The following is a 20,303-nucleotide window of genomic DNA, read 5'->3' as shown; positions in this document are numbered from 1 at the left end:
GCGGCGCGTCATTCTGGCGCCGGTCACACGGTCCAGGGTTCCCCGGCATCCCCGAAGCCTGCAGAGGCAGCAGGGGTAAGGGGGAAGCTGCGCGCAGCCAGGGGTTCGGGGAAGGGGAGGGGAGCATTTTTATTAAACGCGCGGGAAGGGGAAGATGCGGCTCGCTCGCGGCTCCGTTTTGGCGCCAGCTGAAAAAAGCCCTGTTCATAACGGGCAAATGTGAGAATAAACTGTGTCGGTGCAGTAGCTATTACATCAGCAAGGAGATTGGGAGAATGAAAAGCCTCGACTTGTAAAGAACTGTTTCTGTTAATCCACCAACATAAAGCAGTGAGGCGACCAGTATACCATTTCTTGCTGAAAGTAGTTTCTCAATTTCATATAAAGCTAGAAATTGTAATTCCCTAATTTTGCCCAAAACGTGTAATAAGAATGAAGAAAGGATGCATAATCTTGATGTAGTGAGGTGCTTGAAAACCTATATTGATAGGGTGCAAGACAGTCAGGCTGTTTATCATTCCAGAAGGACTAAGGACTGGGCAAGCAGCGTCCAAAGCAACAATATCCAAATGGATTGTATCATGTATCAGAAAATCATATAAAAACAAAGGTCAAAATCTGCTGTTGAACTTAAAGGCACACTCAATGAGAGCAATGGGCATTCAAGGCACAAGCATCACCGGCACAAATCTGCAAAGCGGCAGTATGGTCTTCATTTAACACACTGATGAAATATTACAGATGGGACATTCGGGCTTCAGCTGATGCAAGCTTTGGTCAAAGAACTACAGTCTAACAAAATAGTGGAAGACTGCAATATATTCATAAAAACATAAAAAAAGCTCCAGCACACACTGATTAATAGAGAAAACGAAAGTGTCACGGAATAAGCCAAAAATGTAATAGCGGTAATAATAGAACAATAGGTATCGCACAAATATGGAAATGCTACACGACTATAAATGCAGAATATATGGATCTTTAAAAGCACAAGAGTAGGGGGGAGAAACACAGGGAAGGGGAGTGGAGGAAAAAAAAACTAAAGGGAAAACACTAAACGAATAACTGCAAACAAATAAACATAGAAAAAGACAATGGGGGAGGGTAAGAGTTGCAACGTTTTGGGGTGACAACCCCTTCCTCAGACCCGTTCCCTTGGATCCAACGGAACCACAAGGTACTTCCCTTAACCCTTACCCCCCTACAAGACACAAAGTAGCCAAATAAGATTTAGCTCAGAATCGAGCCCTGGTCAAAAGTCCACAGTATATGCAAGAGTGTATTCAAACTCAAACCGTCCTTTAAGTGGGATTATCAGGCTTCTGTCCGGGACCCTCCCCCATTGTCTTTTTCTATGTTTGTTTGCAGTTTTTCGTTTAGTGTTTTTTCTCCCACTCCCCTTCCCTGTGTTTCTCCCCCCTACTCTTGTGCTTTTTAAGATCCATATATTCTGCATTTATAGTCGTGTAGTATTTCCATATTTGTGTGATACCTATTGTTCTAGTACTACCGCTATTACATTTTTGGCTTATTCCGTGACTTTCGTTTTCTCTATTAATCAGTGTGTGCTGGAGCCTTTTTTGTTTTTTATGATCTTCAGTGGGGTTGTTTGAGCCCACTTTGTTCCGTTTGCACTCTGTACTTCATGATTTTTATTCGTTATTTAGAGTGCTGTCTATAATTGTTTATATACTGTAATATATACAGTATATAAAGTGGTTGACACTGATATTGGCATTTGTTTTGTTTTTTTTCCCTCCCTAAATAATACTGCTTGGGTATGTCCCTATGCTGCCCACTGCCATGGTGAACAGGAAAGGAGAAAATTGATCCAACTTACCGTAATTTTAGTTTCTTGGAACCATGGCAGTGGGCACATAGGGAGGGTAACTGTATGCTTAATATATATATCAGTTGTATTTTTCAGCTATGGGAGAATCCAAAAACTATCTGCAGGTAGTGGGAGGGTCCTTTTAATGGCCTACCTGCAAGAATTCAATTTCCTGTCCTACTCAGCTAGGGATATAGTTGACCCTATGGTGCCCACTGCAATGTTTCAGGAAAATAAAATTACAGTAAATTGGTTACATTTTCTCCTTCATGCTCAATGTGTTTTCTAGATAAATTTGTGCCTCATACCTAATCTACAAACTAATAATATGTAATGGAGATACTGCGCTCCTGTATAATCGGTATGTTTTACTGAAATGTGTGCCTCTTCAAGACCTACTTTTAATTTTTGTATTTAGGAGCATTGAATGACTTGGGGATAATTAGCAGCTATCTTGCCAAATGTACGTTCTTGTCCCATGATACTAGCCAAAACTTCTAGTGTGGTTTACATGTACTCCTGTCATCTCTGCAAGTTTTGATTTGTATGCTCCCTGGAACAAAGATTCCCGTTCAATGCTACTGTACTCTTCCTTCTATCTATTATACATTGTAAAAATATGTATATAGTTACCATTGTATATAATATAAATATTGGATCTCTTATTCTAGGCGCAATGGAAGCCTGAACCTGCACCAAACAAGCACTGTTCTCAGATGTTTCTTGAACATGCTATATACTTTTTCGGAAAGCATTTTCCCTTGCTTGATGTTAATGTTGTTGCTAGACAGGTAAGTGAAATTGGGTAACATTAGATTTACAAAATAAATAAATAAAAACTGCTTTGCAAAGGGCATGAAGAGATCTTACAGAAAGTGAAAATAAAATGCAAAATAAACTGATCAGCATGGATGTTACTTTAATCTGATTGAAAATGTAACATCTGAAAAGTTGTCTGCTGGGTATTTTAAATATACCAACCAAGTAATTTTGTGTGTACATATATAAATAAGCTAATTATTTGATTGCATGATTGTTCATTGTGTTCACATGGGATGGTGGGTATATATAGCAGTCAAGATCACTGTGTTTGTTGCACTGCCTTGAGAAAGGTCCCCCTGTGAGGACCGAAACATTGACATTTGTGCCACCTACTCTTATACAATCTTTTTGAAAATTACCTCCGAGTGCTGTCTCGTTGCTGCGGCTGCACCACTGCTGTGAGGAACACCCCTGCCTGTTAGCAGTAGTTAAGTGACATGCACCTACCTTTTGACTGCTTATTTTTATGAGTTGTGCACCTGGATTATACAACTTCTGGTACTGCATGGTAGCTACTTACTACCAATAGCATTATATACAGCCGGACACCGTTTTCTACTGTACCATAGTGATACTTGGACTATGGAGGATTTCAGATAACGCTGGTATTTTCTCCAGTATATCTGACAGTCTGCTTCTCTGAAGCTGAAAGTGCAAATATCAGGTTTGCAGAGTCATTTGAGGAAGTGCTGGGGTCGGACAGACCTGCTGACATCTACAATGACCGTATCAAATTAATGAAGAGAGGTGGATTTCTATATGCACGGACTCGGTCTATCCCACTACCACAAGGAGAAAATGATCCCCAGAGGCTTCAGGATTAAAAATCAACCCATCATTTGCAGAACAGACATGCGGATCCGCACATTGCGGATCGGGTAGACAGATTGTTCAGGGGCGCTGGGATTGACCCGGAGGTCTTGGTACACGTTGGCACCAATGACAAAGTTAGAGAAAGATGGAGGGTCCTAAAAAAAATGATTACAGGGATCCAGGCCAAAAGCTTAAGGCAAGGATCACCAAGGTAGTATTTTCTGAAATACTACCAGTGCCATGCGCTACCGCAGGGAGGTTAATGCATGGCTAAGAAAGTAGTGCATGAAGGAGGGGTTTGGGTTTTTAGAGCACTGGGACTCCTTTTCTGAGAGGTGCCATCTATATACTAGGGACGGATTGCACCTCAATGAAGAGGGATCTTCTGTGCCAGGGGGAGGAGAATGCTAAAAAGGTTGGAGGAGAGTTTAAACTAGGATGGAGGGGGGAGGGGAATGAAACAGATAATGAACTAAATGGAATAGAGGAGGATACAAGGTGGTATGGAGGTAGAATGGGGGCAAGTGCGAGTTTGACAAGCAGTGAGACACCCATAGTAAATACAGATAATACTAGAAAACTTTTAAAGACTAAATCAAGTGGGTGCAGAAAGGAAGGAGCAGATAAGATAATAGTACAGGCTGAAAAAAACTTAAATGCATGCTTGCTAATGCAAGAAGCCTGACAGATAAAATGGGGGAGCTTGAATTAATAGCTGCAAGGGAGCAATATGATATAGGCATTACAGACACATGGTGGGATGAAACTCATGACTGTTCAGTTCATTTAGAGGGTTATTCTCTTTCGGAAGGATCAAACAAATAGAAGGGGAGGTGGAGTATATTTATATGTTAAATCAGATCTAAAACCTATGATAAGGGATGATGTCTATGAAGGGAATGATGAAAATGTAGAGCCTGTGGATAGAAATTAGCAGTGGAGGTAAAAGTATAAAGAAAATGTTTGTGGGAATATGCTATAAACCACCAAATATCTGTGTGGTTGAGGAAGCTAAAATACTTTTGCAAATGGAGACGGCATCAAAACTGGGTCATGTTTGCTTAATGGGTGATTTTAATTATCCAGACATACACTGGGGCAATGAGATTAGCATTACAACAAAAGGAAACGGGTTTTTGAGGGTGCTTAAAGACAATTATATGATCCAAACTTTTGAGGAACCAACCAGGAGAGGGGCAGTAATGGATTTGGTCATATCAAACAATGTAGAAGTAATAACAACTATTCAAGTCCTGGAACATTTGGGTAACAGTGATCATAACATGGTCTCATTTTAAATAAATGATCAAGAAACAGATTACTTTGGTTCAACAAAGACCTTAAACTTTAGAAAGGCAGATTTTAATAAATTGAGGTCTATTCTACATGTAAAACACTGTGATGATATTTTGGCAGGGAAAAATATAGAAGATTTATGGGCAGTCTTTAAAACATTGTTAGAAAAGCACACTTATCAGTGTATACCCTTGGGTAATAAGTATAAAAGAAATAAGTCAAAACCAATGTGGCTAAATAAACAGGTAGGGGAGGAAATGGACAAGAAGAGGAAGGCGTTTAGATTTTTTTAAGTCAGAAGGGACGGAGACATCGTATCAGAATTATAAGGAATGTAACAAAAAATGCAAAAGGGCAATCAACTTAGCAAATATGGATAATTAATAAAGGATTGCAATTGAAAGCAAGGTCAACCCTAAAAAGTTCTTTAAGTACCTCAATAACAAAAAATGAGAAAAGAAAATATAGGACCCTTTCAGTGTGAGATGGGTAGGCAGATTATTGGAGATAAGGAAAAAGCAGAGGTATTAAACAAATTCTTTGCCTCTGTGTTTACCAGGGAAGAATTAAGTGCAATAGTAGTGCCACAGGAGAAAGCCACAACCTCCATATTAATGAACAATTGGTTAACTTAGGAAGCAGTTAATAAGCGACTTGAAAAAATTTAAGTAAATAAGGCACCTGGCCCCGATGGCATACATCCAAGAGTTCTCAAGGAATTAAGCTCAGTAATAGCCAAACCATTATATTTAATATTCAAGGACTCCATTTCCACAGGCTCAGTACCACAAGATTGGCGTAAAGCAGATGTGGTGCCTATATTTAAAAAGGGAGCTAGATCACAACCGGGAAATTACAGACCTGTAAGCCTGACTTCAGTAGTGGGGAAACTGCTTGAAGGTTTAATACGGGATAATATTCAGGAATACCTCATGGAAAACAAAATTATTAGTAATAGTCAGCAAGGATTTATGAAGGATAGATCATGCCAAACTAACCCGATTTGTTTCTTTGAGGAGGTAAGTAGCAATTTAGACCAGTGTAATGCAGTTGATGTGGTCTACTTAGATTTTGCAAAGGCTTTTGATACGGTTTCACACGAGGTTGGTGTACAAAATAAAGAAAATTTTACTCAGTAATAATATATGCACCTGGAATGAAAACTGGTTAAAGGACAGACAACAGAGGGTTGTCATAAATGGAACTTTTTCAGGTTGGGCTAAAGTAGTGAGTGGAGTACCTCAGGGATCGGTACTGGGACCCCTGCTTTTTAACTTGTTTGTTAATGACCTTGAGGTTGGCATCGAGAGCAAAGTCTCCACCTTTGATGATTATAAATTGTATAAGGTAATAGAATCAGAGCAGGATGTACTTTCTCTCCAGAAGGATTTGGAGAGACTGGAAATGTGGACAGGTAAATGGCAGATGGGGTTTAATACAGATAAATGTAAGGTTATGCATTTAGGATGCAAGAATTAAAAGGCGACTTACAAATTTAAATAGAGATATATTGGGGGAATCCTTGATGTAGAAGGATTTAGGAGTGCTTGTAGACAGCAGGCTTGGCAATAGTGCCCAAAGTCATGCAGTAGCTGCAAAGGCAGACAAGATCTTATCTTGCATTAAACGGCAATGGATGGAAGGGAAGTAAACATAATTATGCCCCTTTACAAAGCATTAGTAAGACCACACGTTGAATATGGAGTACAATTTTGGGCACCAATCCTAAGAAAAGACATTATGGAACTGGAGAGAGTGCAGAGAAGAGCCACCAAATTAATGAAGGGGATGTACAATCTAACTTATGAGGAGAGCCTAGCTAAATTAGATTTATTTACATTAGAAAAGAGGCGTCTAAGAGGGGATATGTTAATTATACACAAATATATTCGGGGACAATACAAGGAGCTTTCAAAAGAACTATTCATCCCACAGGCAGTACAATGAATTCTGGGGCCATCCCTTAAGGTTGGAGAAAAGGAGATTTCACCAGCAACAAAGGAAAGGGTTCTTTACAGTAAGGGCAGTTAAAATGTGGAATTATTTACCCATGGAGACTGTGATGGCAGATACAATAGATTTGTTCAAAGAAAAGGTTGGACATATTTTTAGATGGGAAAGGTATACAGGGATATACCAAATAAGTATACATGGGAAGGATGTTGATCCAGGGATTAATCCGGTTGCCAATTCTTGGTCAGGAAGGAATTTATTTTCCTCTTATGAGATATCATTGGATGATATATCACTGGGGTTTTTTTTTTTTTTTCTTCCTAGATAGATATAGGATAAAGTATCTGTTGTCTAAATTTAGCATAGGTTGAACTTTATGGACCTACGTCTTTTTTCAACCTCATCTACTATGTAACTATGTAACTGAGTTTTGCAAGAAATGGGTGGGCATACTAAACAAATGTTCCTTTTGATCCTACAATACTTGTTGTCGAACAATCAAGCAAGGAGATCACTAAAATCAAGAAGGAAATTAAGGCACTAAATGATAAGCATGGGGATACCCTTGCATCAGATACCACTACGGACTGGACCACAAAAATACAAACCATAATTGATGGCTACCGCAGTAGTCTCATCAAATACAAGGACAAGCTCAAGCAGGTTGTGGCTGACTACAAAGACAAGTGCGTTTACAGATGGCTATTGTGCCTTGTTGAGCCAGGATCTGGCAAAGGCGGATGGAGGAGGAATTTCTCCCGAACCAGGCATGCTGCAATCACAGGGACCAATACCAGTGACACAGATGGATCAGATGCCATGGAATGCTCACAAACTGAGCATTTTTTAGGGGCTGGTGCCAATCAACAGAAGCCGCCACTCCCGGACTCCGTCGCCGGCGAACGATCAGGAGAGGCTGTGGGAAACACCAGATACCCAGTGCGAGAGAACAAGAGGGGGAGGGGACGCCCATGGAAGCAGTGATTTACAACCTGTCCACGCACACCCTGACATTTGCTGAACAGCGTGTCCTCCGGAAAGGACTCTCATTCGTACCCACGAACACACAGAACCCCTTCATGTGGGAAGTGGATATGTATAAACTTAACAGAATTTTTACTGCAGACAGGGGAATGAAGCCATGAGCCAAGGCGCAGTCACCCCTAACACCCCCAGGTTCAAATCAAGAAGTAAGAACACAGAAATCACCAGGCGCTCCTAAGGGTGTTCCAGATGGGAGGAATTAATACAATATAATGAAACAAGAATACAGATAATAAAATGAAAATATACAACCAGTGTTCAAATTGCAGCTCGACCTTCAATGGATCTTCCTTGTAGATCCTTAACTAGTTGCTGTGTCAAGAAGTCAGGGAGCGCAGACACCAGGATGAACATGTGGGGGAAAAAACATATAACACATATGATAGTGCGATCCTGTATGATTGGGGAATGATGCAACTGGAAATGCAAACATACACAGTGGACAAAGATATAAATTGCCACTACTTAAAACCTGTATGATTGGGTGGAAATGCAAAAATGCACAGTGGACACAAAAAAAAAAAAAAAAAAAAGAATTGTCACACAAATGTGGGAACAGAAATGGGTTTAGTTGGTAAACATCAGGGAGCACACAGATGCAGTGGGAACTTACAGAAAAGCCCCAGAAATAAGGCAATGGAGATAGAGCTCAGGTACAGGAACCAAAGACTCAACGCAAGGGCACTTCTGCGTTTCGCTGGCGGCTTCCTCAGGAGTCTTTGGTACCTGTCAGGGGCTCTGTATGAGGGGAAGCAACTGCAGTAAGTCTTGTCCATGGACAATGTACCAAAGACTCCTGAGGAAGCCGCCAGCGAAACGCAGGCGCTGGTTTGCCCAGTTTTACTTGCATCTAAAGATGGTGCCGGTATCTTGCTTCTATTTAAATGTCACATGGACTAATAGGAAGTCACAAGGGATAACGTGACTTCCTATTTTACCACGTGACCTGTAAACAGTCATTTTCTGTGCCCAGCTGGAGCAACTACCAGCATCGTCAAATGGACATATCTTGGGAAGCAATGGGTCCCCGGAGCTGAAATCAACTCTGTTGAGCTCTTGAGACCCACTGCTTAAGAATAGAGGTAAAACCACTTTCAATTAACTTCACAAGTATGCAAAACTATTATACAGTACATCTAAATATTTACCTGACCTAATTTCTATTAAATAGGTTGGTCCTGGATTGGTTTTCTTGAATTTTAACCATTCGTTTTTGGGTTGTGGTGTTATTCTACACTGCGTAACACCAATGGAACCTCTACTGCAGAAAGTTTCTCACTGCATCTACTACCAGAAAAATGTACCAGCTCTTATACCAAAATTCATTTTAAAGACAGAATGCATTCAGGTAAGCGTGGTAAATTGTTTATTCTAACAAGTTAAATAGACTGTGACTAGTGGGTTCTGAAAAGGCTGAGTGCATTTAAAACCTGTTACCTTGTGATAAATGGAATAAAACTAATAGCAGCGAGTGATTAGTCAATTTGCCACCGCCTTAATAAATTCTGCGTGTTCTCTTCATTCCTTTTATTCTTCTAAATGTACATTTTACATTTCAGATGGGTTCACTCTCCTAGTACCTTTTGTGAAATTGTTTTTTTGTAATTTTGCAAGTTTATTTGGGTTGGGAGCTCAAAACTATTATCGGCTTTCCGCATATTTTATTTTTGTCATGGTGGCAACATTTAGCAAAATAAGATATTCCATAGCAACCGCACACCTTTCTGTTGTAGGTTAAGGCAAAGATGGATCTTTATTCAAAACGCACCTGCTGTAATGAGGGTTAATTGATCTGCAGTGGCCATCTTTACTTTTTGTGCCTTTTGTAAACCATATAAACTTTATGAAATAATTTTTTTTTTGCACTCAGATGGTGGGAAAAGATTAAACAAAACATGTACCTTGTCCCTGTAAGCTCTCTTCCCCTGGTCTCCATATGATTCCCCCCCCCCCCCCTCCCCAATCTCCAATCAGCAAAACATGGATCCCACCAAAAACACTGCCACCCACTGCCCTCACATCTACACAATCATACTTCACCCATACCCCACGTCACACCGGCATTGAAGAAGTTAGCCTGGTCACATCTTCGGCACCTGCCCCAACCACCCCTTCCTTCCTCTCCCTTTTTTTCTCTCTCCTTTTAATTCCACATCTTCTCTTTCCCCTCCTACCAATCACAATCCTTGTAATTTATTGTACCCCTGGCTCACCCACACTATCAATGAGTGACTGCTTCCTCTCCATTCTCGCCCTCCCCCAACCCTCTTGCCGTCATCTGACTTTAACTTTCAAGTCCAACCTCACCTATGCCTCTGCCTTCATCCCCCTCATCTCCTTTGGACTCACTGAATCTCGCCCCACCCACATACAGTGGTACCTTCTCCTCACGGTAAGATGCCATGTTGAGTCCCCCTCCAGTCCTTGTCCTGCTGATCACCACCTTATCATCCTTTGCATCACCCTCCCTACTCCTTCTCCACCCTGACCCCAATCCCATCCTTCACATAAACTGCAGCAAGGATTCTGGGTAATGACATGCAAATTATTTAATAATTTTTCAACCATTGTTTCCATTGTTTAGTTCAGGGTGAAATAGAAACTCTAACCCAGTCTACAGGGCTCGAATTTTGCTCCTTGATATATTCCATCATAATTACAATGTTCTTTCATTGCTTTTAAAAAAGCAATAATTTAAAAAAAAAATCTAATTTAAGAGTTCTGCAAATGTACATCATACTTTGTTTTTAAGTAAATACAGGCCTCCACTTAAGGGGACTTCGCAATATTTTACAGTCCGTTTCAGAACTACAAAAATACAATTATTGTTAAACAAGAGACAGGAATAGCCAGAGTTATAATATATGGTTGCATTAAATGAACAAAGGTTATACACATTCAGTGTAAAGATATTTCATGGACCGTCAGATATTATTATGGGCATAAATAACATTACAAACAGGATTAAAATTGTGTTACAAAGGTAGGATAGATGTTAGCAGTGGCCCTGCCTCAAGGAGCTTACAATCTATAGGCAGGGTAAGTAGCCATTGGGTACAGGGAATGAGGGTTGGCGAGTTTCAGAAGTAATAGAGCAGCTGTAACATTACCGAACGGCGGCAAACAGACACACCCTTTAGCTGCCGTCTTTTGGGGCAACACAGATGGAGACTGAAGAGGTTCGAAATTAATTCAGCTAGGCTTTGAAATTACTTTCAGTCATAAATACTGCAGGGGTGGTGTTGACAAAACATATTGCAGAAAGAAATCCCAGATATTAACCCTTGGCATGCTGATTTTGTGCAGAGGAGCAGTTCTTGGGGAACCCTTTCATACATCCGCATTTGGGGTGATGCAGATGCAGATGTAGACTGTACAGTATGCAGAGAGCCTTATTTTGACCAGAAAATCAGCACACCTTTCCAAAGAAAAAAACCTATGGCAGTTAGCAAATTTAATGCACCATAAACATTCAATAAACAAGAACAATCGTTGGAGAATTGTCATGTAACCATGAGAGGCAAGGTTAACGGGGAAAAGTTGTTTAAAATACATATTTTTAATGAAGAAAAATATATATATTTTTCAATACATTTTACATTTCATATATGGACAGTTTGGCTTAGTCTCAAATACTTTCAATACATAAAGCCAATACTTACAGTATAATTCTGAATTGTTCTATATTGTATATAGTGAACAGGTATATTGGTAATGCATTTTAGTGGTTTTTTTTTTTTTTTTACAGTTTGAGCGTGATGTAATGATTTGGAACAATAAAAAATATATTTCAAAACCGCTGTTGGTTACAGAGGACTCTGCCATTCAGAGACACAGGCGCTGGTTTGCCCAGTTTTACAGTGTAAACAGCCCACAGCTTACATTTCAACAGGAAGCACTCGAGTGGTGATGATGATGTGCATGGGAAACAAAAAGCTGATCTTCTATATGGACTCAATGAAATGTAAATGTTCAAATTCAGCAACTCCCTACTATCCTGCAAATGTCTTCAAAATGGCCAAATACATGCCAAGCTGTATTGTCAAAATGTTAATTTAAAATCAACGATACTTATTTCTCTTTGTGCATGGGGGTGATTAGCAAAAGGTATTCCTCCTTTAATCGGAGTTAGACATTTGACTTTAGTCTGAATTGTAATGTAATTATTTAATGTGATAATTTTTTTTTTATATATATATTCAAATCAATGAGGCTTGCTTACTAACCAAAAAATAATGTGGAATTTTGCAGAAAGTTGGAGCACCACAAAGTGCAGTTTACTTTTAGCTATTTACATTGCAATGTATTTACGGTCTATACATTACATTTTCATGTGCAGAGATGTTTTGACACATGTACAAAACATCTTTATTTTTAAAGAAAACACTTCCATTTCAGTGTTCTTTATAAATAGTATTGTTAAACAAGCATAGCAGGCCTGACTGCTAACTTACTGATGGTAAAGCGAAGAATAGAATTTTTTTATTAAACTGAAAGCGGAGGAGATAATAAAACTGTACAGTAACTCTATTGATGTGCATATTATAAATTGTGAAAAATAATCTTCATTAAACAATCTAACATTCACAGTATGCACCAGAAATCGTGTGTGTGTGTGTGTGTTTTAAATTTTGTCCAGTCAGTCAAAATAAACAGTATCTAGCATACAGAGTGCTGAAAACACTAGTATGTATGTATACAACAAAAGACAGAAAAGCCCAATGCTACATCCAAAATGACAAAAATATAGAGTGAAATACCGTACTTATATTCTCTTGAAAAAGGGCCATTCAGTTAAACTCTTTGGCCAAAGCTCTTATTCTGTCAGCGGTGCAAGTTGCCACTGCTGTGTACTCCGACGGAGCCGCTTTGTTCATTCTGCCGCAGTGGTATTGGTACTTGGAACCTTGGTTCTTACGAAATCCTGAAGCTTGTTACAACACTGTCTTGGCGAGCCGCCATTTGCTAAACTGCCCGGACTTCACACTAAGATCAGGGTACTTTGGTTATCCCACCAGCCCTGACACCTTAGTAGCTTTGAGCCTTTCAACTCCGGATCTTCACAGACATTGCGGAGTCAAGCCGGCGGGATGTTTTAGAAGTCCGGAGATGGATATGCTCAGCTCATTCACATACTTTACTGACATGCATTTCTAAGTGAGCACTATCATAAAATGAGGTTTCCCCGGTGTCTGGAGTTTTGAATGAAAGCCCAAATGGGCCTAACATGTTGGGACAATTAAAATAGGGGGACTTTCATTCACCAATTTTTATATAAACTTATAAAAATTGCGCTATGCGAGTTTTCATGTTTTTTACCTGAACGACGCTCACAGCAAGTTTCGGCGCTTTTGGAGCTTCCTAGCAAAAGTTAGCTAAAAGCTGCTTTCTGTGCTGCCAAGCGCTGGACTTAAATATTTTTAATTTACACAGGAAAATATATCTACATTATACACTCTAAATTCAGTAAATACAGTTCTCGCCACCTTATACCTGATGGGAGATAGTCTGAACCCCAACCTGGGTTCTGGGGGTTTTGGGCAAATACCAGGGAACCTTTGAATGAATCCCATGCCCGGTCTTACTATTCTGGTCTGTGCTGAAGCAGGGAAATCCTCACTGGTTGGCACGTCTGGCATAGTAAGACATTTCTATTGCAATACGGTTTACATGCCATAACTGGGCTGCAGAGCTGACACTTCACAAATTCCCAATATGGCTCAGGGGCACCCAGCCGGGCATACCTTTTTATTATTGGCCTGGGTACCCCCTCAGTCACACTAACACTACTTGATTAAAATTCTCATTTACCTCTATTTGGAGGGAGAATGACCACATTGGATCTGTCCAAACCTAGTAACATGAAAAAGACCTGCTAACTTAAAGTGGGGAGAGGTGAGCTTAAACCCTGGGGGGAGGGGCCACTAGCCTCCAAACAGCTGAGACCAGTTGGAAAAAAGTTAAACACACAAAATACCACATAGTGTGTGTATATGACAGTCCCAGAATATTAGGCAGCTGTCTGTCCGGTTTAAGGCAGACAATTATCCATTCCACAGTTTCACATTTGCTTTGACTGTGGGATGGAAACTCCAGGCCAGAGTTTACAGTGGTGCTGGTTTTCGCTCACCTAATTATTAGAACAGGTATTTAGAGCAGAGCGGGTTGCTTTTTCAGTCTCTTAGTATGGTGACTGGGGAATGCTGCTCCTCTATCCAGTTCAGGGTAGATGGCCCCTCACATGTTGCAGCATCTGAGGAGCTAATGGGACGCTGTCCCCCATCTCACAGTTAAGGAGTCAATGGTATCTCTGTGTTATTTGAAGTTGCTGCCTGGCATAGTCAGCCAATATTGCAGATGGAGATATGCATGCGAGTTAAACTCCTGCAGGAGTAGATGTTGTTTTTAAGTTTGTTTTGACTTAGTGACGGTGTTTAAAAAAGTCTAGTGTCACTAATGGAGAAATAAACCGCTGAAGGTTGGGAGCTGAGTGCCCCTTGTGTGTATACACGTGTTTGTCCCCCTTTTATACAAAACAAACCCTAGAAGACTGTCCGGAAGAGCCTGGGCAAGCGGCAGCGCTACATAAAGGGAGTCGTTTGCCACCATTACATATATTTATATTATATTAAAAATGAGTGCTACTGAGCATGGCCAAATGTATACAACAAAAGACAGACAAGCCTAATGGCTTTCAGGCTTATAACGCTTTTGGTCAAAGGGTTTAACTAAACAACCCTTTTTCAAGAGGTATAAGTATTTCACTGCGTATTTTTGGCATATTGTATGTAGTAGCATTTGGCTCTTCTGTCTTTTGTTGTATACATTTGGCCACGCTTAGTAGCACTCCTTTTTATATATATATATATATATATATATATATATATATATATATATTTTCTTAAGCTTGCTGGGATTTTGTGTGTTATGTATGTACAAATCAAAAAGGGCAACAATTTAAAAAGTTTTTTTTGTGGATATGTATTCTATGTGGAGTATACAACAAATTACAATAGCAGTTAAATAAATAGATATAAGGATACTATACAGGCATATAAAATGTGGGAGGAACAAAAGGCAAAATGTCAGAGGAAAATAAGTGAGGGAAAAGATGCAGAGGAAATTAAATAAGAGGCACGTTTTGTGAAATATGCTCAAAATAGCTGAAGGTTCCAGTGTGATATCGACCGAAATGTTGCCCCACTTATTTAATTTCCGGTGTACTTTTTTCAACTTCATATTTTTTCCCTCACTTAATTTATACTACTTTTTTTTTCATCTGCCTTTTGTGTTCCCACATTTTTGTGTGCTTAATCTTTGTTTTTTCAATGCTCCTATTTTGTAGATTTCGTGTGTGTGTGTGTGTGTGTGTGTGTGTGTGTGTGTGTGTGTGTGTGTGTGTGTGTGTGTGTGTGTGTGTGTGTGTGTGTGTGTGTGTGTGTGTGTGTGTGTGTGTGTTGCACTTTCTGACTAGATATTATTTTGACTTAATCTTTAAATACCATTTTTTCTGATTCAATTTTTTACAGATATACTTGAGTGCCGGGAACTCTCCTTGTGTTTTGTTATACTTTGAGGGGAGTAGGGTCCCCCATTGTTCCGCTGCACCTATTCTTTGGCAAATTGTTGTTGTGTAGTGGTCTCTATACCTTTATACTTTATGTATATATTGACCCAACATATACTAGGTGAAGAATTATATAGCCTACTGTAGGTCATTAGTTTTAATCTCTTACAATATATGGAAGACCTTAAATATTTAATTGTAACTTTATGGACCCCAACCCACTTAACTTATTTATTTAATAATATTATTCCTTTTGGGAACGTTGTTTTATATCAATTGCTTTTTAAAGGCACATTTTCAAGCAAATGTGCCTTTGAATGGTGCAAAGGAATTATTTTTTTTTTAATAAGGAAACATAGAAGTTTAAAAATATTCATATTACATAGTAAAAAAAGACTGACGTGTAGGCAAAAGTGAACACATTGTCACGCAGTTGGAGGCAGAGTTGCTGAAGTTCCAGAACCAAAGTGGTTTGTACTGGTGGAGTTTCCGCCATGAAGACTGTACATACTGTATTACCGCGCTCCTCCCTATAGAAGTTTGCTGCTGGTAAAAAGATGGCCTTACATTTAAATACAAACAAAAAGAACAATTCCTGTGCTCCTATCAATTAGGCTAATATAAAATAGTGAGCTCATGAATAGGGGTTATTTAGTTAAACCCTTTGGCCAAAGCGTTATAAGCCTGCAGCCAAAGTCAAGGCATAACCAAATTTGCAGGTATCTACACTTGGTTATGCCTTGACGTTTGTTGCAGGCTTATAATGCTTTGGCCAAAGGTTTTAACTACAGTAAACAACCCTTATTCATGAGATCACTATTTTAGCCTAATTGGTAGGAGTACAGGAATCGTTATTTTTGTTCACACCATGAAGAGCCTGCTCCAAAAGGACACACAGGTCAGCAGTACGGTGTCAGAACGTGCTTTTGATGCCAACCTCAATGTGTTTGGTGTAAATTATTCTGCATCAGCGGATTTGGCTAATGTGTGCACTGGAGGCAAGATATAACCAAATAGGCCACACCTATCACAATTGCCCCTTTTACATGGTAGATAACAACAATTAATGATTTAAAGTACATTGCAACCAACAATATAACAATTATATGGCCAATTAAAAAAACATTGAACAAGAATCATAAAATATAGATAAGAAAATAAGAATATTAAATGAGTTGCATTTAATATGGTGGTGGACTTATTGGAGAAAGTACTTAAGCTCAACAATATCAACATCTAGGGGCCTTGCTAAGTAACGTGAATATCTATAGCCTATTGCTTGCTGTTTTAACTTCATGTCCCTATCGCCACTCCTAGGGACCACTGTAAGACCCCTAAATGAAAGGCCATATAGATTCCACTCAAAATCCCCCCCCCAAAAAAACTGAGCCAAATTATGAATTTGTGCCCTCAATCTACTTGCATTTTTTAGTCCATTAACATGATCACCAATACGAATGTGGAGCTCTTATAGTTTTGCCAATATGTTACAGTGGCGGCCGCCTTTATCCTAGTGCGGCCGTAGCGGCGCAACTCTGATAACTGCGGGCAGATGCAGTATGGTTTTTTTTTTTTCGGAGTATATTGCGGTATTTTAGCGCTGGTAATATTAGCATTTTATTAGCGCTGTCTGCAATACTGCAATACCGTCTAAAAACTCAAGGAGCGTTCGCGAGCTGTTGTCTTCAAAGTCTAATACTTTGGCAGTTCAACCTACGTCAGTACACAGTCTGCTTGTGCGTGCGCTGTAATTGTAAATTTGCATATTTATACATGCATGTGCAGTGCTGTATGTCTCATTTGAAAATTGTTGAAACGCAAAGGCGTGTACAGCGCTCTCCCCTCACTCGCCCCCGCACACACACAGGCTAATTTACTGCACTGCAGTATTTCAACTTCTTATCTTATCTACAGTACACATCTTCCCCCACCATTCCTTTGAATGTGTCTTTCTGGTTTCAATCACATACCTGCTTGATAGCTGATGATTACTGAGCATGTGTCTGTACCTTCACCACTGCTTGCTTGCGAAGTTCAAGAGTGAGTGACCAAAAAAAAATATATATTTTTTTCTCCTCATTTTTATTTTTATTTTCTCCACAAGCCTGCCTAAACCATCTTGATATTACGATATTCAATCTGTGCTGTCATTTACATTAAAAATAGTATAAAATTAGATCTTCACAATATATAGTTCTATGAATATGCAGCAATATAAACAATAGATATACTGTATTATATAGTTATATAAATATACTTACGCTTTGGTTACCGTTGGTGTCCTCGTGCGTTGTTTTTTTTTCCCGATAGCACACAGTGGTTGATGGCACAACGAGGCCAGGAGCAGCTAACCAGCGTTGGATATCTGCAATTCGTTGTCCACTCGTGTACATCTCCTTAATTCTCATGCTGAGATCCTTTGAAATCTTTTTAACAGGCATTGCTGCGAGTAGAAAGAAATACATACAAGCACAAGAATGTATATTCAATGTTTAGTCTGTGTATTCAATGTGCAGTGAATCCACAAAATGGATGGTGTATTTATACGTTAATGACTCACATTAGAGTACGCCCACTTTTAACACCTGTACCTCGTCGCCATGCATAACAGGTTACACTCTTTGCATAGCCCACCACTCGATCTGTATCCGAACTTGCCCTTGTCCAGATACTGCATTGTGCCATCTGCTTCCATGGATCAATTCCGATTCTACGGACGCAGGAAGCCACTCACCTCTGCTGTGCCTATCACACAGAAAAAGCGAAAGGCGGCAGACGTTTCCAAGCCAAGGCCAAAGCAACAGGCTAAGGCTAATAAAGAAAACCTTCTGCTGACCCCAAAGGCTAAGGGTTTTAATACACCTACAGTAAGCCTTATTATGTCAAGAAGAAATTTGGTGATGTACACTCAAGGCAAAACAAATGGCAGCCAACCCATCGAACCCGCAGGCCACTTCCTCGATTACGCTTTGACGTCTCTGCCGTTGCTCTCCCGGAAATCTACAGCCCATCTTCTCCACTACTCGTCCACGACGCTGCCGCCACTCTCCCGGAAACCCACAGCCCATCTTCTCCACTGCCGCTGGTGTCCCTGAAATCCACGGGTCACTTTCTCCATTACGCTTAGACGACTCTGCTGTTTCTCACCTGAAAATCCACAGGTCGCTTTCTCCATCCCTCTTCAACAATACTGCCGCTTCTCTCCACGGAACCCCCATCTCATCCTCCGTAGCACCCATCCACCCAGATGTCCACAGCACCCCATGCACAAGAGCCAGCTCGTTAGACCGCATGCTGAATGGGTTAAGTGTGGATATCCCCGGGAACTCTACTATGCTGGTAAAGATAGATCTGCTTTTAGAGACCATGCTAAATATGAATCAACAAATGGAGAAGATGGATCGACGGATGGAGAAGATAGAGACTGACATAGCGGGTATACATAATTTGCTTGGTGTTCATGCCCCTGTATCCCCGGAGCAGAAGGGTGGCATGGATGTGATGAATGGGACCTTCGACCGCCTTCCAACACCAAGTGCACCCCCTCCACCAGAAGAATGTGTGTACATGTATGCCGTTGAGGAGGAGGAGGAGAACATGACAACCCCGTCAAGACCACGCCAGGAGACAACACGGCGACCAAGACAGGAGGAAAGCTTCCTCCCAGACAACCTACCCTCGCTCGCCGCCAAAAGCACACCCACTCCCAGAAGCACACCCGCTCCCAGAACCCAACCTACATATGATACGATGCCCGACATCATCCTGCGCGAGCTGCCACCGGCACTCAGGGAGAAGTATAGGGTGATGAGTGCTGGTTTTCCCCAGAAGTATGGCATGTTAATTTTTAAGCACCACGTGTCCTACTTGGTGTACTGCGGGTGGGCCAAAAATGTCAACTACGAAGGAAATCGTGAAAAAAGGGCGCTTCCTGAAAATTTAAGAAGGACTATTGTGGAGGAATTGCGGCGCTATTTTTCAATTTCAGGTCCTTTAATGAAAATCGTTCGAGACTCCATTGATGGCATTTTGCACCATACAAGGCATGGCCCTGGAAGGACAATCTGGTGGGGATCGAATTTGCTTGACTGTTCAACTGTTGTTTATTGTTTGTAAATGTTTTTGTTAATGTTTTGACTTTCTGTACTTTAATAAAGGAGATGTTGCGTTTTTAAAATGCTATGAATAAAGAATTTTTTTTAATAACACCATACTGTTGTGCTGTACATGTTTTGACTTTCTGTCCTTTAATAAAGGAGATGTTGCGTGTTTTAACTTCCGGTAGCAGGGACCCAGGATCGAAAAGCTCCACTCCAAATTGAAGTTCCTCACTTCACAGTGGGAACGCCACTGCCGTTGTTGTAGAGGAGGCTACTATCCTCGGCGGTTCCGGGTTGCTCCACGTGTATGCGTGATGTCATCAATTGGCGTCTTTCCAGGGTTCGCATCGTGTCGCGCTGGGATGTGAATCAAACCAGCGAGTGTCCCGAACACAGTCAATATTGCTCAGAGAATAAACGCCTCAATGGGTATAGGATATGGAACGCGCCCTCTCCTACGCGTTTCGTATAAATAATACTTCAGTCCCTGAAGAATTTTATCCTTAAAACCGGGCCTGTTTGCGGCCCTCGAGGACTGGAGATGTGCAGGCCTGACTGTTCTGTACACCATCCTACTGTAAATGTTTTGACTTTCTGTAAATAAATGTTTTCACTAGCAGTAAACCATACACCTGTTAATGTTTTGAATTGCTGTACACTTACTGTAAAATGTTTTTAAATTGTATTTGTAAATAAATGTTTTTGTACTTACTCCACCAATAAAAGAAAATTGATTTGTTTTAAATTGTTTAATTGTCTCCTTTTATACTGTAACAAAATACCATGTTTCTAGAACATACTGTACAGTACTGTCCAGGCGTACTGTATACTGTAGGCATGCTCAGTACTGTACATCACAAGAGTATTAAAACAATAC

General features: G+C 40.3%; 1 protein-coding gene across 2 annotated transcripts in view; it reads left to right on the top strand.

Moving 5' to 3' along the window:
- The window catches only part of LOC142472300 (cholesterol 7-desaturase nvd-like), a 61,682-nt gene extending 49,336 nt beyond the window's left edge, over nucleotides 1–12,346 (top strand). For both annotated transcript variants that reach the window (XM_075579302.1, XM_075579301.1), the window contains 3 exons: nucleotides 2,503–2,622; nucleotides 8,931–9,107; nucleotides 11,508–12,346. In XM_075579302.1, coding sequence (XP_075435417.1) covers nucleotides 2,503–2,622; nucleotides 8,931–9,107; nucleotides 11,508–11,669 — 459 coding nt within the window. In that variant the 3' untranslated portion in view covers nucleotides 11,670–12,346. The remainder of the gene's footprint in view (nucleotides 1–2,502; nucleotides 2,623–8,930; nucleotides 9,108–11,507) is intronic.
- The last annotated feature ends 7,957 nt before the right edge of the window (nucleotides 12,347–20,303 follow it).

This window comes from Ascaphus truei, chromosome 21, assembly GCF_040206685.1.
Source record: "Ascaphus truei isolate aAscTru1 chromosome 21, aAscTru1.hap1, whole genome shotgun sequence".
NCBI lineage: Eukaryota > Metazoa > Chordata > Amphibia > Anura > Ascaphidae > Ascaphus > Ascaphus truei.
This window is presented reverse-complemented; position numbering and strand designations above follow the sequence as displayed.